Below are 26,972 nucleotides of genomic sequence, written 5' to 3'. Positions count from 1 at the left end.
CAATTTGCAGCAGACCAGCATGGGACCTCAGTTTAAATGCAAATTTATTCTCGCAGCTGTGTCCAACACAAAACACACCAACAAATGCAAGCTCACACTGCAAGATATTTTACAATGTTTTAGGATTAAATTCCATATATTTGAACACATACATGGAGTGGTGTTCCTCAGGAAATTAAGCTGGAAGATGTCCTCTGGAGTGCTGCATTCCCTGGCTGCACACCCTCCTGACTATGCAGGGATCCCAGTGGGGCAGCAGTAGGGATGGCCCCAATTTATTAAAGTTTCTATCTTAATCACAGAATCTTCTGCCTGAGGCCTTGGAAGAAAACAGGGAATGTGAAAACAGAACCAAATTCTCAAAGATTAGTTAGAGTAAGTAAGCTCTTCAGAGGGCAGTATGGGTCCTTCTGGCAGTGATTTCAATTGGACAGGAGAGAGAACTGGATTCAAGACATCCTGACCCACTGGACTCAAAAATGGAGCCCAGAAATTTAGTCAACAGATCTTTGAAGGTGCATAACAAGTTGGTTTGTGGCTTTGTTTGTTTGTTTGTTTTGTTTTAAATTTAACTTGAACATGGGAGGTGAAGTAAAAAATAAAACACTGTATGTTTGAGACATAAGTCTACCTAAATAAAATAGCCCTGAATGCTTCTGGGATTCCTGTGTAGGAAATCATTCACTGCAGGTACAAATGCCTCACAGAAGAGGCAACCACTGAAGCCAAGGAATAATGAGACACAATAAAATACGGAAGTATAAATAAGCAGAAGAGAAACAATAGTAGGTATAAAAATAATAGGCAAGTAATATCAACATGCAAATAAATAAGACAAATAGGTAAAAAGTTTAAAGCTGACTGGAAGAAAAACCCCAGCAAAAATGTACATATGTAAAAAGCTCCAGCTAAGCTGAGAAACAGAAGGCTGAAAGAAACTACTGGTTGTGTTGTATAACTCCATCACTTTATGGCGAGGACATTACACACTACTAATACCTATTTGTACATCTCAGATTCATGCCTGTGGAGCAGCTGTCAAAGCATGTTGTAACACATAATCCTGGGGATCCACAAGGCTGCAAGGCTGCTGCAAAGTGAATGCTGATTGCTGCCTCACGTCAGCATGTGATAAAGGTCATATCACAGGTCTTGAATGGCCATAAAGCATTGAGTGGTCATGAATATTTAGAATATACCACAGTTACGTTAAGGAAAGGTTAACTTCTACAAAGAAACAAAACAACACATCAGTATTTGAGGGGGGGTGGGGAATATGCATAGTAATCATGCAAACAATCTAGCAGAAGTAAATTGAAAGTGATGCTTTCACTATCTGAAAATAAAAATTCATCTGAAAACCAAGGATGATATTAGCTTTTGTTTAAGGCACAATCAGGACGTTGACAGTTTCTGTACCTTAATATTGGGCATCTCAAGTGATCCATCAATAAATCACCTAAACCAAATATTTCAGGAAGTGATAACCAGTACTTTAGTTTTCAATCTAAAAAGGGAAATTATCAACAATATCAAGACATTTATTTAAATAGGAAAGGCCTTCTACAGTTGAGCTGAAGACCACAGTTACTTTATAGACTAACTTCTGTAAACAGTTTTCTTTATACAGTGTGATACTAACAGTTTGTGCTAATTCACAGACAAGTTCTACATTCAATCATATTGAGAAAACTGCACAGTAAATAATTATTTTCGAACTCTAGAATCTTAATACAGAAATTTTTGCACAGAACCTACAATCTGCAAAAAGGCTAAGAACAAAACTAGTCAATAGTTAAAAGAACTATTCACTGCAGGTGATATGGGGGAAAGGATTTTTTTTGGTAAAGGATCACTTTCTTTGCTCATCTTGCAAACTTTAATTAAGTGGCTATGAAATAAGGAGTAGCTAAGAATGATTCTTTTGTAACCTGATGTTTTCAGGCTATCACTGTGTTTCTAGTTATAGTAATAATACATAAAAAAACATTAATGAGACTGCCTACTTAGCAAAGCCTAGATACAGACATTAACTTGCCTGATGTCAGCAAGAAGTTAGGATATCAGGGTGTTTTTAAGCCTATCTTGAAAAGAAAATATCTGATCTCTGTAAGTAAGTTTTGGACTGACAAAATTGGGTTTGTCTCTATTGAAGAAAAAAAAGTGATATGCAAGCAGCACTTTATGGAGACTCTTATGCTGTGCATCAGAATACTTCCATAGAATTTTCAACAGGAGGCCCCAAATTTAAATATTAAGTGCTTTCCTGATGGACACTGGCATTATCAGGCAAGCTTGCACATTTAAGCTACCTGAGCCAGCAACATTTCTTAGTACCTGGCACGCAGAAACCACCTAGTCTGGAATGTGTTTTGGGACTAAAACTTTAAAATGCAGAAACGAGAGTCCAATCTGTTGGGAGTATACATGTTTCTTGCTAAAGCTGTGCGGGCCTAAAATAGTGCTAAAATTAATTTTGTTTCCTTGTACTGCTAGGTAGGTCAACATGCAGGGTTTTTTCCCCACCTAGAAACAAGGCTACAGCTTCGGCAATTCAGCACCAGCAAAACCAGAAGAGACTTCAGGCAAAAAACTTTAACCCAATAAAATACCAGCATGTATATTTGAGTGGCAGCTGTATGAAGTGTTTTGGCTTTTTCTGTATCTGTACATTAATCTCACTCTGAACCCCAAATCAGGTTTCTTTTGTTTCAGTACCATGGATATTTCAGCAGCAAAGGACAGAAGAGAGGTGTTAGAGAAATGCGAGTCAGAGTGCTTGGGACAGCCAAAATTGTACTGATTTTGCCTGTAGAGATTATTTCAGAAGAATCTCTGAAGCTCTAACTGATCATTTCTGCAGACATCTTACCTGCAGCAGAAAAGAAGAGAGGGGACCCAGATTTCTATGAATTCCGAATATCCTGACTCAACTCCTCCAACAGATCAAGCATCTGATCAAAACACACTCTACAAAGCTGTGTTTGTGGCCTATAAGACAATCCTTTTACTCTTGAAGCATTACAGACCTTCATAAACAAATCAAACTGTTGTACTGAGGAAGCTCTGACTAACAAGTGGTGCGTGACAGACACTCAGTTATGCTTACGTTACTGTACAGATGAGACTAATGCCTCAGCAATCCCAACTTTTCACAGCAGCTCCTCCAGAAACCCCATGGGATTCTGGATTCATATTTAATCTCTTGGAAAAATTAGGAATGCTGGTTTACTTGAGGAGTGCCTTAGTACTGCACAATCCACTCTTAAATCCATAAATTAGACTATTATTTTTGGGAAATCCTAGAAGAACTGAGGTATATCCACACCCTGAGATAGTCCCTTTTTTCCCTGCTTATCCTCTCCATGTATCAGAATTTGTCCATATTTGAGGCAATGAACAGCTCTTCCAGTCTGTTTCACTTGATTTCAGTCAGTCCTTGCATGAAGTTTGCTCCATCCTACTCATACAGAGATTTATGACAAACAGGGTTCTCTCCCTTTGCATTCTCTATCCAGGCCAAGAAGGTGTTGTCCATTTAGGTGTCAAAATGTAAGCGAATCACATTTTAAAACCAGCTTCTAGCAGCATAAGAAAAGACAACCTACCCTCTGCTTTCTTAGGAAAACATCATCTTTTCAGAAAGTGTTTATTTAATGTCTAGCACAGGATTTCTTGTTTCTTGGTCAGGCTCCCTAGGGGTAAGACCAGTTTGTCTTATTAAAGTTGGACTATCATAACAACAAAATTAAGAAAAAAGTTCTGTTTCCATTTTGAGTTGGACACAGCTTTCCTGCTGCAAACCTTCTAACCTAAACTATCTAGGCAAGTTGAAGTACCAAGAAGTGATCCCACAGTCCTTCCAAAATAGCTAGAGTTAATATTGTACAACCATGTAAAACCCAGTCTTTGTTCTCAATTGCTTATAAATGATGATTTCAAACACTTGGGCACCTCACCAGTACCATGAGTTCAGCAGTACCACTGCAGGTGGCTCAGGTACTTCACTTAGGTACACATCGTGCTTAGGCACTTCCAAGATAACCAATGAAACTAACCCAGCAACATCCTCCAACACTTAAAACCTGCAATTCTTCAAGTGAGCTCATGGAGACAACAGATCTTTTAGTACTTCTGTCATACAACGTTTTCCACTGCTCTATGGCTCTAGAAGTTTTTGAGTATTTAAAAATAATATTTACTAATATAATTTAGTGTGATATTTAGTAAATTAATAATGCTAAATGATACACAAGGAGTTAATGAATTCACAAGTAAATGATGCAAAAATAGCATTTCTTACAGGAGCAATGCTGCTGTACATTGAAGTGGTTTCTGAAGTTTATTGCTTTTGTCTTCATATACATGCTGCTTCCTTAAGGTGTTACAGGGCCTCAGATGTATCTTTTAACTACTTAACAGCAAACAAGAGCAAATCTGTTGCTTGATGTGTGCAATGCTGCATACACCTTCACAAGCACCCTGACATCATATTTCTTAGCTGTGAAATTCCACAATGACAGGTACTAGTTGGTATATCTTACTGACTTAATTCAACTGATAATAAAGGGTTTATTTCAATTAGTCTCACATTAGAATCACTGATTTAGATTTAAATTAAATTCACATAATTTTCATGTCCTGTGGGTATGCATGTTTTGACAGTACTGCAAGAATGTGCTGCAAGTTGCACAGAAGTTGATTGAAACCGTCAAACCAGTATTTAATTGCTTGCTGACATGTACCTCAAAAATAGTCCAGAGTGGATTTATCTGAACATACAAAAGTACATGCAGAAAACACATTTTAGTCATCTCCATGCATTGAAGAAACACAGGTTTTATTGCTACATTTTTAATTCCTGAATCAAACACTGCAGCTTTTGCCCATCATTTACTCTATGACCACATGTATCACCTCAGACTTAGAGAATTCTTTTCTCTGTATAATGGATATTATAAAATAATACTTCTAAAATTAAAAAATATTTGTAAAAAGTTTTAAACATTAAAGATTTCCTTACTTATTTTGTTCTGATCCCCAGCCTTTGAAAAACTGTAACATCTGTGCAGACTCATTAAATACATTTGCTCAGATAACATACAAGAAAAGCAATCCGTAAGCAATCTGTAAAGTTCACAAAGTTTTTGCAGAAACTTGTATTCAATCTGTTCCTCCTCTCCTGAATTCAGCGCTGCAGAAGGCAATATTCCGGACATGCAGTCCAGCAGTCCTCACCACTTTTTCCCCACTTAAATCTCATTTTCTGTAATTTACAATTTTTACTTTAATCCTAATCAGTCAGAATGTGTGAAGTTTTAGAGTTGTCTTCTAGACTTTCTATGTCTTCTGGTAATTTTAACAGGCTTACTTCACACATTAAAACCTACTCTTCACCACATCCCTCTTTAGGGCTGTGAATTTCTGTTAGAGAAGAGCCCTTTTGGGCAAAAAAAAATATCATGTTGCCACCAATTCTTAGATCATAGAATCACAGAATGGTTTGGGTTGGCATGGAGACGCCCTTAAAGTCATCCAGTTCCAGCCCCCTTGCCATGGGCAGTGACACCTTTCACTAGATAAGGTTGCTCAAAGCCCCATCCAACCTGGCCTTGAACATTTCCAGGAATGGGGCAGCCACAGCTTCTCTGGGCAACCTGTGCCAGTGTCTTACATTAAAGAATTTCTTCTAATAGCTACTCTTAACCTGCCCTCTTTCAGTTTGAAGCCATTGCCCCCGGTTCTGTCACTACATGATCTTGTAAAAAGTCTCTCTAAAGCTTTTCTGTAGCCCCTCTGTACTGGAAGATGCTCCAAGGTGTTGCCAGAACCTTTTCTTCTCCAGGCTGAACAAACCCAGCTTTCTCAGTCTGTCTACACAGCAGAGGTGCCTCAGCCTTCTGATCATTCTTTGTGGCCCTCCTCTGGATTTGCCCCAACAGGTCTATGTCCACATTATATTGAGGGCCTCAGATCTAGACGCAGTACTCTCGGTGGGTTCTTCTGAGAGCAGAGTAGATGGGGAGAATCACCTTCCTCAAACTGCTGCCCACACTCCTATTGATGCAGCTGAGGATATGGTTGCCAATATATCAATATAGTGATGTCAACAGTCCGTAGTTGTAAACAGTCAACTTTAAAAAAAAACCCAACTCAAATCTGAACAGGCACAGCCCAGAAAAAGACCACTTTAAGATAAATTCAAATGGTAAATCTTTCATCTTCAAGGTCAGGTGTCCTTTTCAAAAGATGCTTTTAAGAGCGTAGTTTAGAGAAGACAGGCAGAGCTGAATTAATAATTAATTGTGGCTGCTGTTCCCTGTGCAAGTGCTACTCTGAACCATGTATTCTCCCTGCTTTTGCCTTGCACTGTCTCTGCTGCCCTGATGGATGAGCTTAGCTTGCTAAACCAGCAGGAAACTAACCAAAGAAAGGGTAAAAAGTTGCTAAATCACAAACAGTGAATAGCTTTCCTCTATTATTTGATAATAAACTGAATAGCAGCGGGGAAGAGGATCCCTGGACTGGGTAGAAAGGGTGAGGTGTGAAGAGCATGCTCTGCCCTCTACAGCAGCATGCCTTCAGATCCATTTGGGACACCCTGCCACAGTGATAGTCAACAGAGCTGTAGAAAGGGCACTGATATCACCAACAGAGTGAGATGTCACCAACATCCCAGAGAGATGATAATGTGTTAAAGCTACTGAAGGTTTTGCTGCTGTTGAAACAGGTTCTTGCTTATTTTACAAGGACCATGATTGCCACTTGGTTATCAGTCCTTGCTGTAAAACAGCACCGCTGTACCTCATTACCTGTGGCTGCTCTCATAGCTGACTCTCCAACCCATATTGTCCTCTTCCAATCTTTATCAATCAAGGCTCAAAAGTTTATTCTCACAAAACATCACTGACCACTGTGCTACTTCAAACAGTGTTATTCTGGAAAACAATGGCAAGTGTGATAATCTGGCACCAATCACGTGATACTTGTACCACACTGACTGGTCTTAGTTAACCTATCTGCCTTCAGCTATGACAGCAGAGAGGATGTGACAAATATAGTAAGAATAAGTAACTAACTCTAGTATTTTGAGAAATGTGATTAGGAGTTTGTAAAGAACTGGATAAAAAAACGAGAGAAAACTTCACTCACTATCTTTGTGCATCACCAAGGAAAAGCACACTTCATTTTCAAGAACAAAACACAAAAACACTTAGAGTTGCTGAGCCTACTGGACACTGCAGACTTACTTCATCACTTACTTCTGCATATCTAAGAAAAGACTATTAGAGAAGTAATACAGAGTATGAGGAATTTGTCATAATGGTTCTCCACGACTTGGGACTTGACACTATTATAATATTAGTATCTTCCTTGAGAGACTAATACAGTTCATTAAAAAAAAATCTAATCCTGACAATGAAAATTCTCTATATCCTAAACTTAAAAATAAAAGCATTTTGCACATTTAATTTGCCCCAAAGTTTTCAAATAAAATATGAACTAGAAATACAACAGTTGCAGTATTTACTTAGTAAAACTTAGTTTTAAACTTCCATTTTTTTCCCAAACCTGTTTTAAACCAACTTAGTTACTCAAACCTCATTTTTTCATTAAAATAATTATAAAAATAAAGGAATTAAGAAAAATAATCTCACTACATTAAAATGAAGTTCTACATTAAAACAAAGTTTCACTATACCAAAATAGTCAACATGGAATAAATAAAACATAGGTTGCCCATCAGAAGAAAAAAGTGTGAAAGACAGTGTGAAACTGTTAGTAATGTTCATTTGCAGCACAAGCAAAGTGATTACTGCATTTCGTACAACACTATATGAATATTCCACACATCAGGAAAAGAAAAATCACTAAAGCAAGAGACATGTGGAAGCCTTTCAATAATGTAAGAATAGATGGATTACAATCAATGTTAAAAAAGCAAACTGCTACAAGATGAGACCTTTTCTGTAAATGGCTAATCCACATTAATAAAACCACTATTAAACATCACTGCAGGTAACAATTTACTTTAGATTTATATCAACTAAGCCAAAATATATTTTAATGTAACAGCAATGGGTTACATTTTAAAACTGTTTAGTCATTTTATCCATCAGCACAACCCCATGTTTCTAGGAATGCAAGTCATTTTTATTAGGCAGCCAGCTGCAGACATTGCTGGAACTACATAAAGTTCCAGAAAAACTGGGAAAATTACCATTCATATGCTTTCAAAAGCTTCCCAAACACATGAATGGAAGCTGTGGTTGAATGGCAAAAGTCAAACAATTTGGAAACTAGATTAAAGGAAATAAGTAGTGATTTATTTGCAGTGTATCTTTTCATTCCATATAAAAATGCCTGTGCTTAGTGACAGAGATTTGGTCCATACAAGAAGGTACTACAGCAATGATGCATTATGAAATAATCTTTAAAAAAATGAACTAGGAGCAACTGCTTTAAAGAATTACTTTCCCGCACAGAGCACCAGGGAAGGCAGTGATGACTAATGGGGAGAGGCGCTGCTCGGCCAGCTCAGTCCCACAGTGTGGGGGAGGCACTGCATACCAGGGAACACTTGCAGGGAACGTGAAACAGATACTCTTGTATTGCAGGGAAAGAAACAGGGCAGTAAAACAAATAACGTTGCTCAGCTTTTCCTCCTGTAGTATTTTTTTAATATAATTAAAATAAACTGCTAAATGTCAGTGTAATCTTATGAAAATTCCCTTTACTTTCCTTTTGTAAAGCTAATACTGAATGAGTTTCTTACACATAGATGTCTATGCTGTATTCATCTAAAGAATATTAAGCCCAGGTCTCCATGTCCATTCCACATGACAATATGTGCAAAGCCCACATGATAAAATCTTAAATTTTATAATAATACTGATTCTCAAACTTTCATCATTCTTCCTTTTTACATGAAAATCAAATATTTTAAGCCATAGTACAGCTTCCTATAGCTACTGTGGCTGTCATTCTTCAATTTAAACAAGTTATTAATTATTACAGCTTTACCCAGCAAAACTTCTCATGCATATTTCTAGATGATCTAAAGAAACTTCTTGTTCTTAGTTTAAAAAGCAGAATTTAAATTCTTTTAAATATGTATACTTTTTTCTTTTAATAACAATAAAAACAGACAATGTTTCAAAATTCCCAGGAATATCTTCAGGTGATCTGAATGAGACAGTTAAGATACCCAACTGCAGTTTCTAATTGCATAAAAAGTAGAATTAGCTAATGTTACATTGACCACACTTTATCCTCTCAAATTTTAGAAAAGTTACATGGAGGTTCTTGGCAGAAACTTTGCAGACTTAGAATCCCCAAGCCATTTTTCCCACATAAGATCAGTATAAATCCTGCTAACCAAGGTGATCTCAAAGAAGTCAGCTACTGCCTGCACAACGTAACATGCTTGTGCTATAACCATGGTTCTGCTTCCACTTAGAGGGTTCAATTATTTAAGAACAAACTGACATTCCTAAAACTAACTGTTAAATGGAATATTTAAAAAACCAATTGGGATGGATCTGTGTGGGTCAGCTGAAGCTGAGCTTTAAAGTGAAACATATCAGAAAATGGGAAAGGCAAAGCATAACAAGTAAAACCAGCTTAGGTCAACAATGATGCTGTTTCATCCAGTGCAAATGTCTTATGTGAATTGCACTAAAAAAAGAATCCTACTTGAAAGGGAAAGAAAGGAAAAAAATAAAAGAAGGGTCAGGCAGGGTGAAATAGAGCCTTTAAAAGCCTGGAACAATTTGCAACACAAATACTGAGGAGCAAGCAGCTTCCTCTTTGAATGAAGCAAGGGTCTGACCCCTTCCTGTGTCACAACTCCCCGCACTTACTTAATGTTTTCTACTGGCAGTAAAACAAACATCAATTCTATCAGCTTCACAGACACATATGTATCAAAAAAGACACCATATTGTATGACATCCAGTTCTAGAAGAGATAAAGATGTATTTGAATGAGCATCTTCAGATGTTTGTTGCTTGAACTGCTCCATAACATTACTTGTGATGAAATAGCTCACAACTTAGACTTCATAAATAAACATTAACTTCAGTTTTTTACGCAGATCCTGTAATAACCTAAGAAAACAAAATGACTGCCATAAAATTTACAAGAAAAACACAAGATCATGGAGCAAATGGTACCTTAGCATCTCATACAACTCCAAAGTACGCCTTATAATGCTGAGTTAAGCTACACTTTATGCATTAATTTCCTTCATAGATGTAAAATATCCAGGTTAGATCTGCAGCTAGCTGACTCTTACACAGACACACACAAGTTTCAGATGATTATGTTAATTGAAGCTATGAAGGTTGTAATAGTTTTTCAAAAAATGAAAGTAGGAGTGGACCCCTCAAAATCCTGTCTGGATAGATCCGAGTGGAGCATAGTTTGCAATTTGCCAGAGCTAAAGAAGGAAAGGCTGCAAAGGGAAGGTACGATGTGCTGCCGCAACAGAGGAGGTAGTTCTGTTAGATCATACACACGTAAAAACACCACCTGCTTTACCTGTTTAGCAGTTGATATTATGCAACTCTGACTGCCAAGAGTCAACTGGCATTCATACATTCTCTTCCCATTAATCAGAATTTTCAGAGAGATAATTCTCTAAGTGTTAAAGAAAATAATAACATTGTATTTTCTTTTTTGTGTTATATGTATGTTTTAGGGAAGAAAAAAATGGTCAGTCTAACCCTACATTAAACATCAAAGTTTAAAACAACAAAAGCAAGACATTAGGCAATTCTACTAAAATGACATTAAACTAAGTTTAAAAACTGAAAATATTTCTGTTTTATAAAATGCAACTATGGAGCAAAATGTCAATGAACAATAGTTAAAGTCTTCCATTAAACTAGCTGGATTTAAGTGCTCAGTGGAATGAATTTGTTTCTATAGCTCTCTTTTTAAAATGTGGTACTTGAAGCTCTATGTATCCTTTATTTGAACTTTGTTTCATCTCAGTGATACTATCTTGATAGAATTGTCACTTTTAAACCCGTGAGTTAAAATACAAAATTAAACATGAGTTATCTTCTTAGGGAGTGCTTCTGGTACAAATGCTGACAACAACTTTGTAATTCCTTCATATAACTGCATCACATGATAAGCACCTGGAAATAAAACTGTGCTAGCACAGGGGATACTGAGTAACTTGGATCCCTCTGCAGATGAAAGCAAAGCACAAGAGGCTGAAGTCAGCTTTGCCAGGTTTCACTGACACAGATCTGAACATGCAAAGAAGAAAGACAATTCACTCCTTCCTGCCTGCATTCCCAAAATCTGCCTTTGTACTTTGACTTTTCATCACACAGAGCGAGAACAGGCCACTCACAAGTTCAAGATGACTGGGGATCCTCAAATTAGGGCAGAAGCAACAATTCAGCTTTGTTCCCTTACACCTCCCTCCAGCTATTCGCTCTGAGCGCTAACAGAATCACCATGGGAAGGCAGGAAAGCATGTGGATAAATACTGGCACGAAGTGTTGAAGAGGAACAACCTAAGAGCATGCATAGGCAAGTATCTTCCCTTGACCCATGCTAACCATAAGATAAAATCTTTTCAACTGTCTGTTTCTAAGAAATCCTAAATTGGAGGATGGCTGAATAAATATTATAGTGATCTCAAAACTACTATTGTCTGTGAGACATGGTAGTCCAGTCTATGTGGTTTCGTTTCTCTAATTTATGAAAATACACTAGAGTGAAAGCTGTGAATGTAACATGGACTGGATATGCAAATATCCTGATCTGCCTCTCTTCCTAGCTCCCACAAAAAACGCCCAAACCCTGCTAAGTTCGTTCCTTGCTGCAGGATTGCCATTGACCTTTCATTCTTGTCCCTTTTCAAACGCAAAGACAGGCTAATTTTGAGCTAATTTATTTCCAGTCTGCCAGATAATGCTTATGGAGCTGTAGGGATCTGAGACATGGAAGAGAAGAAAGGCCAAAATACTCCAGTACTTCCCAGTCTGTCTTACAAACACTAGTTGAAGTTTTCATGACTCCCAGGATTCCAAGCCAGAGCATGTGAACTCTGGTACTAGGATTATGTGTAACAGCTGTATGCACCTCCTTCTGCTGCTTTTGGGATACAATATAAAGGGTACTTCATTTTTCATTGTGGTTTGTTTTTTTACCCTGTACTGTTATGTTTTTTACCCTGTACTATTATGATGCCATATGTTAGGGAATATTTAACTCAGTGTATGTATGGCCCATAGCTCTCTACTGGACCACCTAGACATGAATGATGTAATGGAATTATAAGGGAATGCTCAGGCTTTGCCAACCAACTCACTGCTAGTAACTGCTACCTGAGCATTCGGACTGTCCTCAAAATTACCTCATATGCACAACACATCAGTAGTTATCACTGGACCAGCAAACAAAGCAGCTGATATAATACGGCTTTTCCCCGTCAAATATCAATATACGATTCTCTGACAATTCTGTAACTGCCTTTATTTCTAACCTTACCCTGCCATGGGATGCCAAGTATCTTACTCGTCAAAGTTAGGGACGAATTTGCCCTGTTATTCTGTTCAACAGCTGTAATTTTATGCAAAATAAATCACCAAAAGGAAAGAAGAAATCAGTGTGGACTGGAACTTGTGTTTTCCAGTAGCAGAAGCCCTCAGTCTGCAGGTGATTCTGTTCCTCTCAATCCTTTGCATTCCTTTTCCATATAAAACATGCAACTGGAGAAGCAGGCAAAGCCTCGAAAGCAGAATTGTTCCACCACTCCCTGGCAGATGAGATACCCCAATTTTCATTAGCATTTCTTTACGGAAAGGAGAAAAAACACCTATCAACACCAGGTAGCCTGCTTAAGGTGCCCTGATTCAACTTCCCTCAGATTTGGGAAGAAAAGTGTAAAGAGAATGTCCCACACTGCACATTCACTGTTCTAATCACCACACTAGTGGCTAAAGGAACAGAAATAATTTTGCAGACTTAAAATTTCATTTCCTCTGGGTTTTTTTTTTCCATTCTCTCAAAAGAGATTTTACCTCAGGCCAAGTGCAACAGTTCACCTCTATGGGCATGGAAATTATTTTGGTAAGAAAATGAGAGAAAAATCAGTTACGCTCAAGCCATTTTTTAATGTGAAAAACCTCTGTGTTTTCTTCTTCAGCAAGCTATAGGAAAAAAAATCCTGTTCTTTTACCAATTGCATCTACCCAGGAAGTGGCAATAAACCACTCCCTAGTAGTTATTTCAGAATTAAGGCTACAACTGCATTTGGGGTGTAATGGACAGGTCAGGCAATATATGTGAATACCTACAGAAATGCATAAACAAACATAGAAAATTGTGCACAAATAAAACTTTGCTTTGTTTATAGTCATGACAAAAATTATCTTTATGGTCCAGATGCCCCAAAGGACTTGGAAAACCCATTTCCAGCTGAACTAGTGGCTTGGACAAGGGAAATCCAACTGACACAGTCTACTTAAACATCCAAGTGAAACGAGGCCGTGTATACACATCTCTTAAAGTAAAGATACCTGATGTTGAGACAGAACAGAAGGTTGCAACCCTCACCCAAAGGCTATAGAACTACTGACAGGCCAAGAAAAAGAAGGCAAAAATGGTCCTCAAAGAAAGAATTTAGCAATGGCATGCAGCAAGAGCCTGTATTAGTGCCTGAACTATTCAACATATCCAGAAATGATTGAAAAAAGGTGGTGGTTAGTGAGAGAACAAGATTTTTGGTATATAATTATTCAGAGTACTAAAGATTAAAATCAACAGATTGCAAAAAGACCTAATACTGACCAGTGTAATAAAATAGTAAATGAAATCAATGTAGGGAAATGTAAAGTGACAGACATGGAAGAAGAAAATGATCTTCACTTTATATATAAAATTATGGTCTTTCAATTATTATTACACAGTAATGAAACACTGGTCTTGTTACAGTTTTATGACATTATCATCTTAATGATCTGTGGTGGTCACAAAGGCAAACCAAACGTTAGGCAAGGAATACAGCACATCATGCCACTGCTTCCCTCCCTTCAAAATGGTTTAGATGAGTTAGGCAAGATATAAAAACACATAGGAAAGACATCGGGAGTTTCCACAAGTGACAATTAGACCAATTTAGACTTGTCAAACTGGATGAGTGATGACAGAGGAGGGTTATGGTGTACATTTATTATGAACATGGACAGGAAATGATTGATTGTTGCTGGTTCAAAAACAAACCAAAAAATGAGGTATTTCTTCACACAGTGTACAGCTAAGTTTTAAAGTTTTAAGAATCCTTTCCAAGGGACTCCATAGCTCTCAAGTTTCCATTAGGTTCAAAAAGCCCACACTGTGTCAACAGAATTGTTTAGCAGCACAGTGACAAATACCAGATTTTTCTTTTCAAGGTTTCCTTTTTTGCTGCACCATTTCTATACTCATCTAACTAAATGTGCAGTTCTGCACTGTGCTCTTCTTCACAGCTTTATCTGTCTGGTCCTGACTATGCCTTTCCTGCCCATGCAGAAATGCTGAAACTTTTACTGCTCCTTCAGCATTCTTGCTACATACATCCGGTATTAGACAGTGACACAAAGATTTATTTAAACTGCAAACTAATCCTTTGTTGTCCTAGCCAGATTTAAAAGCATTACTTCCACTCATATCTTACAGTTTTCATCTATGTAGAATCACAGAATGAGAAACACTTGTCTTCAGACTCATTAGGACATGCACAGTACTTCCACAAGATTGAGAAAGCTTAAAGAACACACAAGGATGCACTGGTCTCCACAGTTCCTGCAGTCCTGTCAACATGACACACAAACTAAATACGTCTGAGTCACCTATAATCAGTGTAGACCTTTATAGTATTGTCGGCCAATTACTGGTCCAAATTTCAGCTTGCACAGATGTATTCCTGCTTCAATATTTTAAGGTAGAAGTGGCACTGAAAAGAGACTCTTCCCTGTCAATCCTAACCAACTGAATTAAAAAGTGAAATAGATTTTCAATCACCAATCTCAAACTTAAAACCTGAAACTACATTTAATTTTTAAAAAAATTTAAAAAATCAAAATTCTCTAGTTACCCAATTAATAAAGCACAACATTGATTACATACTCATGAAAAGAATACCTTATAAGACAGATGGAATGAACTGAAAGCAAGTGTATGAAATAATGATACATTATTGCTTGCCTTAAACACATTTCTCACATGTAATGCTTGATATTTTATGTAAGTATGCTATTCGTTATACTTCCCTGGTTGCAGAGCAGATGCTAGGCATGATAAAAGAGTATTTCACAGAAACAAGAAGTCTGCCCAAAAAAAAAGTGGGTGGAAAAGTATGTTATTTCCCAGAACACTAGTCAAAGAAAATGTTCCTAGTTAACAGCATCACTAACCTCACAAACACAAATAGTTGGTGAGGCAACTCTTCTAAATTTTATTCAGACATCTTAACAATAGGTAGGTTTTGGTGCAGGAAGCTAAATCAAGTATTTGAAAATTAATCATAATGAAAATACACACTCAATAAGGTGAACCAGTAGTCCATCATTATTTGCATAACACTTTAAACAGTTCTCTCACTGAATCATGAATAATATGATTTTTTAATCTATCTAAATGAATGCAAAAAAAAAAATATTTTGAAAACTGAAGCCTACAGTGTGCCTAACCTACCTGTAATAATAAAACACATTTTAGAATAAGGCCTAATTCAGTATTTTACATTTTAATGTGACAATTATTACATTAATATCACCAGTTAAAGATAATAGCAATAAGCCATTAAGATAATTATATGAATCACTACAGCAGTATGAAATGGGAAACACAAGGAGCTTCAGATATATTTGAAATGATGAGAACTTTAAGTACAGTATTGTATGCCCACAAATAAAATATTTTGAATAGATTTGGCACTAGTCAGGTACCAAGAGGCTGTGTACTATTATTACAATGAAATAAACAGAACTCAATAGATTTTAAACATGGGGCTGTGACAAACATGTTTGCATACTAGATGAAAAAAAAACCCATTAAAATAAGCAAGAATAAATATTTTTAAAAATTAAACAGGTATACAAAGTCTAGGATAAATATTACTACTGAAAACTGTGGGAAAAGTAATTTGCAAACCTTGTACTAGTGAGTTTCTCACAGGTGAGATTTCCCTGTACTAAAAATAAGAGATTTTTTTAAACACCGAATAAAAAAATAATTTCTTCATGAAAGGTATTTAATGTAACTAATTCCAGCTTGAAAAAAAAAAAAAAGTTCTTGAAATACATCCCAATATTTAATTTAGTTGCTGTCCATTGCACATCTATTAACAAGGACATAAGACTACCTTGCCATCTGCCTGCGTGCCAATGGACTTTTGTATTACCCACTACACCCCAAGTGGCCCGTAGATGTTAGGAAAGGCAACACAAACATTGCTGGAAAGAAGCACTTCAGCCTCTCAGAAGCAGTACTTCCAGAACCTAATAAACTGCCATTCCAGTTTTCTTTCCACTCAGCAGTGTGCATAACAAGACAGCTGTGAGTGCCACAGCTGTGTTCTGGGGTCATCCAACCTCCTCCCAGGCCCAGTTCTCCAGCTCTGAAGTACGCCCAAGAGGAGTTGCAACTCCAGCCCCACCTGCCACCTCACTTGCAGGCTCAGCAACCACAACTCATGGCACAGGAGATGTTCAGCTGCCAGAGGAGACACTACCCCAAAAAAGTGCTACTCCTTATGCAAGGAAAAGCCCAATAGTTAATAGATAGGAATCAACTTTATGAGCCAGCTTACAGAAAAATTTTAATACAAGGACAGTAAGAAATTCCTAGACTTGTGATATGCTTTAAAAGAAAATGCTAAATGATAACACAGTAGAAATTGCTACGTTCAGAAAATTAACTAAACCCAAAATACTTAGACAACTACTAAAAGTCATGGTAAGTGGGGAGGGCTATATGCAGACATGACTTCTACAGACTTGAAATGGAGCTTACAATATTTGGTAGTGGCTAATTCAAATGTTAATTACCTTCTGTAACACATGCAAAGTGAAACACTATTACCAAAAAATCCTACATCCCACACAAAAAAACTCTACCACATCTTCTTTGTCTAATCACATGCAGGAAGTACAAAGAGATAACAGAGAGACAAGACGGGCTCTTAACACTCCTATACTTTTGAATGCAGTGAAGAAGCAATGACTTGTTATTTGGGTCTTTTGCAAATTTAGGTTCCATTTCAAATTTTCTCTCTTTAGAGTACACCACAATTTGATATAAGAAGGATTTTCATCTTGCTTATCCTTTACTCACCAAAACACTTCCCAACAGTGACTTCAAGAAGCTCTTAATTCTGTTTTGGACTTTGTCTGGGAATAGGACCATAAAGTCTTTTAAAAATTATTTTTAAAAACACTCCTTCTCTAAGATAGAAAGCATCCACCTTACTCAGTAAGACACGTTATGGAAGACTTCAAGCTGAATACTCCAAATTTTAATTTTGTCAGATTTTTACAGATTATGACAGAAAATTTTCACTACACTTCTCTCCTCTCTCCCACTATCACAACCCCCATCCCTCCACCAATGAAGCAGCCGAAAGACTGATGCACTAAACACAGCCCTGTAAATTATAGTATGTAGGAGATTAAACTTAAGCCTAATGCTACAGTCAACCTTCAACAGCTGAGTTCTATTAATGGACACTCCTTAAAAGAAATCCTTATTGGTTACTATTTAAAACTACAACTCTATTAAAATCCTGACTGAAAGAAATTACATGTGATACATATCGCCCATCACTGCCATGACAACACCCAGTTCAAGTTTGTACTGCATCCTTTACCACAATTTATCCGAAGTAAAAAAGTACAAAAAGGTTCACTAATCAAATACTATCAATGAATACACAATGTGAAAGAGATAAGTTAATTTATAATGATAGGGATTACATGTAAACTAGAATAATAAGACTTCCAGTGCACTGAAAAGCCCAGTGTCATTATTACTCTTTCAATCTCCTTCCTATGTGGGTTTATTTAAGATCAGCATTGTAAAATTACAGCACAGTCAAGGCACTGTAAAGAACTGAATAGAAAACATCAAGGGAAAAGACAATTAATTGATGTTTCACTTCCAGACTTCAATTTCATGCACAGGACCAGAAACAGGGGGAGGGTGTGCAGGTTATTATGCGGAATAGCAACTGCATACGAGTGGCATTCTGTTAACTGCTGAATGTATTCTCTCGTTAAATACTTACTGCTCTCCAATGCAAAACCCTTTGAAATTCAAAGTGCTGAAGAGTTCCTGCTTTGTCATTCAAAGAATCTTTTGAATTAAGAAATTTTCAATTATTGACACATCAACCCAAGGCCAAGTTATCTGTGGGAAGTTGTCAGCTTCCTACTTACACCACTTCTTGACCTTGTAACTCTTCATGTATCATATCTGAACTTAGCTGTTCTGGGTTCTGTCACTGACGATGAATTAGTAACAAGAAAGAAAGCAATTGAAGCAGCAGGATGATACCAAAAAGCAGAAAATACCAAAAAAAGCCAACCCTGTTCAATATTGTGCTACTTGCTTCTAAGGAAGCAGGTCAGCAGGTCTGAACACAGCTCCACTTTTAATTCACATGCTAGACTAAGTAAAGAAAGCACAACAAACTCCTTCGAGCCTTGAGCAGGTCTCAGCAACCTGCAAGGTGAAGACATATTATGTTGCTGTTGTTCTGAACATCAGATGCACATTTTTCAGTCCCATCACAGTCCGTCCCTTTGATCTTGGTGTTACTTTCTACATTCAGGTTCGCTTTGTCTGATACGTCTCTGCTGCAAAAAAGCATATGCTGTCTTGCTTTAGCCTGGGTTATGGAGGGCCTGTTTTCCTCTCTTAGGAGGTGGAAGGTGAGAGAATAGCTCCTAGGTAGTAAGGTTACTAAATAAAAATCTCTTGCTTCCTGGACAAGTAAGTACAGAGAAGACAGGATTTTGTTGTCATTATTTTTCTTGAATGAACATCATCTTGTCAATCTATCTTTCAGTGAAAATATAAAAAAGCCCAGGACCATTTCCAGTCCTGAATGAGCACAGTAGCCAATACAGAGGTGACCAACACTCTCACACATACAAGCATCTATGAGGGATTTTTCTTCATTGTATCATTTGAATCAAGTATTGAAATGTCAGCTGATTGCCTTTTGTGCAGCTAAGTGCTTTTCTGCATCTGGCCAGACTCTATTAGCAGTTAGCATATAAAGAAAGCAAGATTTTGTAACAGAATAAACAAAGGCAGAATTTGCGTTTTTGTACCTATTCAGAGTCTCAAGAATTGCTGACCGTCTAAAAATATGTCACTACAAGAATATGTAAGGAAAAAGATAATTCAAAGGAGTGCTGGTTTAGTTTTGCTTCTTAATGGGTAATAGTCACTCAGCCTGGATGGTCCATACAGGAATGTACTATTGGACTACTCCAAGAATGGTGCAAAAGATAGCTGGTGACCCCAGTTTCACAGTGTCTGCCATTATGCTGGACTTGGAAATCTTACAAGGATGTGAACATGACAGACGCACAGGCACCATTGCAGGAACTACAGCTTAGATTTTCATCACTGGCAGAAGACAGAGGTTTATGCTGCTGGCTTTTGTCTTGAGAACAAGATTTCTGATAGAAAGACTGTAAAGCTACTGAAACTTTTTTCAGAAACAAGGGATTTCCAATTTAGAGCAATGGAAATTAGTGTGTCAGACAAAATCAGAGTATCCTAGGCCATCACATAAATAAAAATGTACATATAAGATACATAAAACATTCAATTCCATCTTCCCTCTGTCCCCACCCCTACCAAAAGAAAAACTTGGAATCTTGTCTGTTTAGCTGCTACTGTTTCCATTTTGGAAAAAAAAAGCTGTAGGGACAAGACCAATTTTTATTATTTTAATTCTTTTACGCAGTGAAACCTAAACATGTGACAAGTATAAAGTTATTTAATCAATAATGATATCATAGAACAAGTTTTGACAAGGCTATGAAAAAAGAAAATTGCAGTAACAGAAGGAGAATCACTCAAAATGTCATTGCCCTTTAAGGGCACAAAAGTGCCTCTGACAAAAGGTCAAGTGCCGTGAATAAAATATTAACAATTACAAACCCCCAAACATTTGTATTTAATAAAAAACAAGGTATTGAATAATTGAGAATATAAAACCAGAATAATCTGTCAAATGTGACACTGACACCTCTACCAAAATCCCTACGCAAGAAAGGTGCTAACTAGTAATGTTCAAGCTAGTGTTAAGAAAGCAAATAATTCTTATTCATACTGAAGTTCACCCTTCTTGTCTTTAACCATGGTTCATTAAATTGTAACACACAACTAGCACAATGTAAAATAGCTAGTCTGAGTAATTCAAAATACATAACCTCTCTCAGGAAAATAATTATGATACAGAAGGGAAAATAATTTATTTATATTCTTCAGTGCTCCATTACTTTCTAGTTTGTTTTTCTTTTAAATGACACACAGCCAAATGAAAGGATAAAACAGAAATATCCCTTTGCAACTTACAGGATGACATGAAGATACTAATCCAAGGATTTCTAACTCACAAGTAATGAAAACCAAGTATAGTTTTTTTTACTTTTTTAAGGAATAAGAATTTCTACTTCTTAATTTGAAGCCTGTTAGAAGAACATTACAGACAGGCAGGATCAATGAGCCTCCAGTAAAGAAATCAGCACAAAATAGAGGTCTTTGTGGTCATTTCTCCTTGATGAAGCAAAATTGGTTTCCTCTGAGTTGTATGATACAACTTCATCAAATGGGGATCTTAACTATTCAATTCATTAAGATACCATCCACAGCTTTGGAAACTGCTCCAGAGCATGTGTGGAAGAGTTCTTTGATGGTTATACTGCTCCTATTGTTTTACCAAGCAGCACTATTTAGCTTGGCTAATTCACCTCTTCCCTCCCTCCTCCCAACTTTTTTTTTTTAACACTTTCCCATCATTAATTTGTTTCCTCCAACAAAAGTCAAGATGTCTTGACAAGGTCTCTAAAAGTGTACACTGCTTGAACCTCACTGTGCCACAGCTACCTTTTATGAGAGATTTTCCTTTTAAATGGGAAAGACCAAAGAAGTGAGACTATTACTGTACAAAACATTTAAAAAAATAACCAGAACTGTATCTGATGCTCTTCAGTCTAGTAAAGGACAATGCAGTATAAGAATATGAAGCTTTAATCTTTCTGGGGACTAAGAAAAATGAAAATGTCTCCTGGGAAATGGCACAGGGTGCCATCTTCACCAGTATTTCACAATGACACAGAACTGGAGTTAACAGAAGTCATAGGGACAGAGTTAAGCATAGATTGCCAGCCTAGAAGTCTCCTAAACAAACAGCAAGAACATTATCCTATTTCAGTATTGTACTATGGTACAATATTTTGATGTTCCAATAAGTGATCTTCATTGAGGTTGGCATTTGAGAAAGAATTAAAATTTTCTGAAAATCAAAACTACAGTTCCTCACATGCCAAGTACACTTAGGAATGCTACAAGCTGCATATTGAGACTGAGTTCTCATTTCAAACTACTTTGTGGAGGGATAAATACAACTACATGTTTGCACATTAAAAAAAAAAAAGCAAATCAAAGATACTCTACCACTATGTTACTCAAAAAAAAATTACTTCAGAAGTAAACACCACTATTTCAACCCTATTGTTGATAACATTACGACATACTATTTTTTAAGAGCACAATAATACTGAACAACCTCAAGAAATTATTTGATTTACATGGTTTATCCAGCAGCCTATAACAGCAAGTCTCTTTCAGGTGGGCTTAAATCATATATAAATGAATGGTTTAATCCTTACAAATGGATATGTTTATCCTGCAGATGCAAGGATGTGAAACTGCTCTTAAAAATAGCTCAGTATTTCTCTGACTCAGGGGCTAGAACAGATATGTTACCTTGAAACAGCAAACTTCATGTTGTGTTCACTATATATGCTCTCAAGCCCAGCAAGTCAGTCCTCTAATTAGCCAGATCTCTTCTTTTACCTTCCTGATTTCTACTGCCTAAGGTTCTATGATGCACTGCCTGCCATTAAAAATAGCTTGAACCATAACCAGATTTTTCTTTTTTTCTGCTTGATATTCCTGGAATCAAACCCTTAAAAGTTAAACAACATCTGCCTCTATAATTTTCACAACTTTCCAGAGCCATCAACAAGGATGGCTGCCACATGTCTGAAAAGAGAGGCAAATGAAACAGTGGGTCTTCTTATGCTCTGGAGAAAGGCAGATGCCAGCAAGGGCTCAAGAGAAGTGTTACAAAAACCTTTGCTAAACTAAAAGATTCCATTGCTGCTCCGAAGCCAAGACCTTCAAGTTACAATGCAGGGAACCTAGAAACATAAAGCATGTGCCTGGCATGGACCTAATTTCTTACTGAGAGGATATGGATTGGATCTTACCAGGGATATTAGCAACAAACCACACTTTGTGGGAGATTCTGGAATAGATTTCTACAAGTCCTTGTCAGTAGCAATAAAGACTCCCCATGATACAACCTACAAGAGCCAAAAAACCAGTAGTGCCTTCTAATGCTTTCTCATTCCATTGTCCATGTTATAACTTTGAAGCTGCAATTCAAGACATGTATAATAATGCATTTTGTGGTAAATATGATAGTCTAAAATACCTCAAAGTATACTGACAGACATGCCCAGCATCACTGAATTTACAAGCATTCTGCTGCATCCTCTAATTAAAGAAACACTGATCCACCAAAATGAATGTGTCTGAAGGTGACAAAACTCTAAATAGAATAGAAAATCAAATATTCCTGCTTTACAGAAAAGTTCTGTGCAGCCAGAATCTATGTCGCAAATGAGGCCTTGTCCAGACCTTCTCAATGGACTACTGGAACCATAACACATCCAGCAAAAAATTATTCAATCACAAGCAGTTAATAGTTGATGTGTTTTCTAATGGGAGATTTTTATCATTTTCTAACCAGACAATGCAACTTCAGAACAATTAATAACATCTCTGTGTAGCTCTTCTTTAAATCTTATTCATTTCTTATGAAAACAACTATAAATTAGTAGATTCATTTCATATACTCAAGATGGTGTACTTTTAACAGATTAATTTTTTGAAAATTATTAGTTATTTTACAACAATTCTTGAGACCTTGAATAAACCTTCTATCTTCTAAAACTTCTTTTGTATGGTTTTAGTGTAATACCTTTACTGTTTCTTCTTTAAAACAAAATAATTTATATATTTAAAGCTCTTTCACACCCCTTTCAGCAATATTGCAGTATACCTTTCCTGAAACAAGTCTGACTAGATTAAGTACAATCTTCAAGACCTTTGGTCAACTATTCTCTGGGGGTTTTTTAACACAACCTAGTTTTTTTCCAAGTCTTTATTGGCCTTAGGCTCTTAAGCAATTCAGAACTTAACATTCAATCAACCAGTGTAAAAGGATTGGTATAATGAAGATGAAGTAAATGGAATAGCAAAAATAATGGAGTAATGGAGAAAAGAGAAAACCAGACAGTAACAGACAGGATCTTAGTAGTTTACATGCACTACACTAACACTGATGGCAACATACTACTTACAAAGAGCTCAAAAATCCTTTCTAACACAGAGTAATTTACTCTCACCTAGAAGTAACATCATTCTATATGCGTGCTAACATGAAAACAGGACCAACATTCACACTGCTCACCAAAGCAGGTTCATGCCCAGGAAAGAGCACAGCTATGGAAGGCTACAGCAAGGCCTCCCACAGGTTCCTCTGTCCTGAAGCACATTCTATTGATGCACGAGTTCAATGTTTATGTACCCACTGTACCTACAACCATATGCAGAGAAGCTTTTCTGTTACTCACTGAAAGAATCCTAAGATACCTGAAGCTCGGCAGAAATGAACCATGTAAGACTAAGGGCAAGAAACAAATTTTGAAAAGAAATAGCAGGATGGCTTGTTAACACACTAAAATCAACACCTGCCCCCACCATTAAATTAATAAGCCCTTTTCACCCTAGAAAATACTTTCAGATCTTTTCTTATTCACTGGATAGAAAAGCTGTATTTCACTATTACCATTTTTTCACAATTATTTCAATCTAGGTCAAAGCTGGGGCAAGTCTTAAAACTGCCTCCCAACATGAATGCAGTTGCTCCTGGTTGGTTGTTAGCAGCCCGTCCATACAAACACAAGCCAGTAATCTGGTAATAATATCTTTCAAGAAAATAAACTACTTTTCTGTCCATCCCACTTACATTTTTCCATTACTGAGTTGCTTTGTTGTCAAAAAGACTAAAAGAGGTACAGGATTTGTGAAGTTTACTTGTATTTAGACAAGTAAAATCTGGGCTATTCTTTTTCTTAATGTATTTAATTGATTCCATCCTCAGTAGTAGCCGCCTTTCATTATTATGCAATCGCCTTCAAATTATTTTGATTTAACTAAATTTTATTAAACCTCCTACAAAGCTAGCTATGCCAGTCACTCTTTGTACATCTTAAAAAAACCAAACAAAAGAACAAAAAAAAAATCACCACAGAAACAAATCACTGAACAAAAAACAAATAAACAACTAGACAAGTAATAAATAAACCAGACCTTGGGATAAAGTTTTTCAGAAATAACTGAAAGTAGTTTGTTAATCAATACCAAAAATTTCTAACTGGAGTAACTCTGCTTTCAAAGAGTCAACATTAAAATCATCATCTCGTTGTTGTCATACTAAATTGAGAAATGAATACCTGCATATGTCTGCTGCTTCTCAAGATTCTCTTGAAAAATGTTAATTTAAGAAATGTGTCTCAAAATGCCAATTTTGTAAAAAATTAAACACTATGATAAATATAAAAATATACCCTATATATAGTTATGCATGAATCCCACCAGAAAACAATCCATAACATCCAACTTCTAGTTAATGTAGATCAGTATCATAGACCTCACTTTGGAGCTTTGAGAAAAGACAATCCAGTGTTAGATCATAATAGTTTTAGCCTAGCTAGTCCCTAACTAACAGGATTTATTTATTGTAACAGGTTAATTTATGATGACAAGTTCAACTTGAAAAGCTCAGCTTCTAGAACAACTACTTTAACTTCCTCTACAGGAAATACGCTCATTTGAAGGCACTGCTGGTATTTTCTGTGGAAAGAACACAAGATAACCAGAAAAGTCTATTTGCAACGCCTCTGTTATGATTGTATGCAATGATTCTTAAGAGAGCCATACGCCAGTTTGGCACTGTAATTCAGGAAATAAAACATTCACTTACCGCAGTGTGACTGGAAAACCTGTGGCTTGACTACCTGATTGCAGATATTGCACACTACAAGATAGAAATCATCATGAGCTGGATAATGGCCAAATAAGTGCATATCTGTGGGAAAGTTAAAAATATATACAAGAATTAGAAATTATGCTTTAAATATATATTAAGAAAAAAAATTGAAAATACTGTAGGGCCGTTACTGTTATATTAATTTATACAAAGCAAATGTATGCATTGCTCCATAAGAGCTTCTTACTATGTTAAAGAGATGTTTTTTCCCTCTTTCGGATTTCAAGGTCCTGTACTAATGCTGCAGTCTTATCCCTCAGTCTGAGTCAGAACACAGACTGCAACACCTTTTCTTAACACTCACTGCCAAGAAGTGGAATAAGGATTTCTGTACTGGTCTGTACAGAATACTGTACAAAGGAATATTGTTTTAAAAATCTCTGCCTAAAGATCCTTATAGAAAACACATTGCATAGGTTATGCTCCAAGTTATAATATTCCAAGCTTGACTGTAAGTTGCTTGAGAAAGGCTCCTGTTTAAAAGCTAGTTATAGTAACCAAGGTCAAAGACCCTACAGCTTAAAATACAGCCAGGATGCCATGCCATATGAAATTTCTGATTCTGTGCAAATGCCCTTCCCTAGTTCCAACACCCTGCTGTTTGTCCCCAACAAATACTGTGGGAAAAGACAAAGTTGGTTAATGAGGTATTTCTTGGGGATGGTATGAGGAATTTAATGAAATCCACAGACAGGTACAGTCAGATGATGACAGGCACTTGTCCCTCTCAGCTGAAACACATAATGCAATACATGCATTCTTAAGCCATTACAGACAGAGTAAAATGGGCTTAAATTACTAACTGAAGACCTCAGAACTCCAACATTACAAGTGAGGTAACCTGTTCTACTCTTCATTGCTATAACTTAAGAACAAGCACACATACTCATCTACCACAGCTCAGCTTAAGAGGACAAAACTCCAGTCACTTTTATGCATTTCAGTGGGATCATGTCACCATACTCGTTGTTAATGAATGTGCTGCTGCATTAGTAACCCCATGCCAAGTACTGGCCCCACAGATCACACTACCTCTCCGATTATAAAAATAAAGATGTCGTAAATTTCAGTGGTATTCAGGAGCATCTGAAATCTATTACAGAACTTGCAAATGCAGACTGAAATATTAACCTGGTGCCTTTTAAACAGGAGGAAAACTGAGAGGACAAACGTACAACAGCAGCTGTGATTGATAAACATCAAAAACTAAATCCTACTTCTGCAGTAAGTCATGCATTTCTAAAAAATAGCGATTTCTTTCAAAAACTGACTGAAGCAGGTACCTTATTTCACTAGTTCTTAACCAAAGCAATTATTTTGGCCCTAGAACTACTTTCACAAGTAATTCTGCCCTGGTCTCTGGCACTGTAGGTAACATCACTGCTTATGATGCCAATACTTGGCACAATGAAGTGTATAACGTCTTCAGTTCCCAAAAAGCCCAGAGGAGCGGGACATCACACTCATGGGAATACAGGCAGTACCACAAATAGATCCAAAGAGGCTCACTCAAGAATTCTTGGGCACAAACCAGCCTCATCAACCT

General features: G+C 36.8%; 1 protein-coding gene across 6 annotated transcripts in view; it reads right to left on the bottom strand.

Annotated features, from left to right (window-relative positions):
• ATXN7L1 (ataxin 7 like 1) overlaps positions 1–26,972 on the bottom strand; it is a 120,592-nt gene that overhangs the window by 57,065 nt on the left and 36,555 nt on the right. For 5 of the 6 annotated variants that reach the window (XM_042018365.1, XM_042018366.1, XM_042018367.1 and 2 more), the window contains exon 3: positions 25,361–25,465. The exons of the other annotated variant lie outside the window; for it this stretch is intronic. In XM_042018365.1, the coding sequence (XP_041874299.1) occupies positions 25,361–25,465 (105 nt within the window). The remainder of the gene's footprint in view (positions 1–25,360; positions 25,466–26,972) is intronic. 6 annotated transcript variants of the gene reach the window in all.

Source organism: Corvus kubaryi, unplaced genomic scaffold (genome assembly GCF_017639235.1).
Source record: "Corvus kubaryi isolate FWS band 111438036 unplaced genomic scaffold, C.kubaryi_AGA036_p1.0 137, whole genome shotgun sequence".
NCBI lineage: Eukaryota > Metazoa > Chordata > Aves > Passeriformes > Corvidae > Corvus > Corvus kubaryi.
This window is presented reverse-complemented; position numbering and strand designations above follow the sequence as displayed.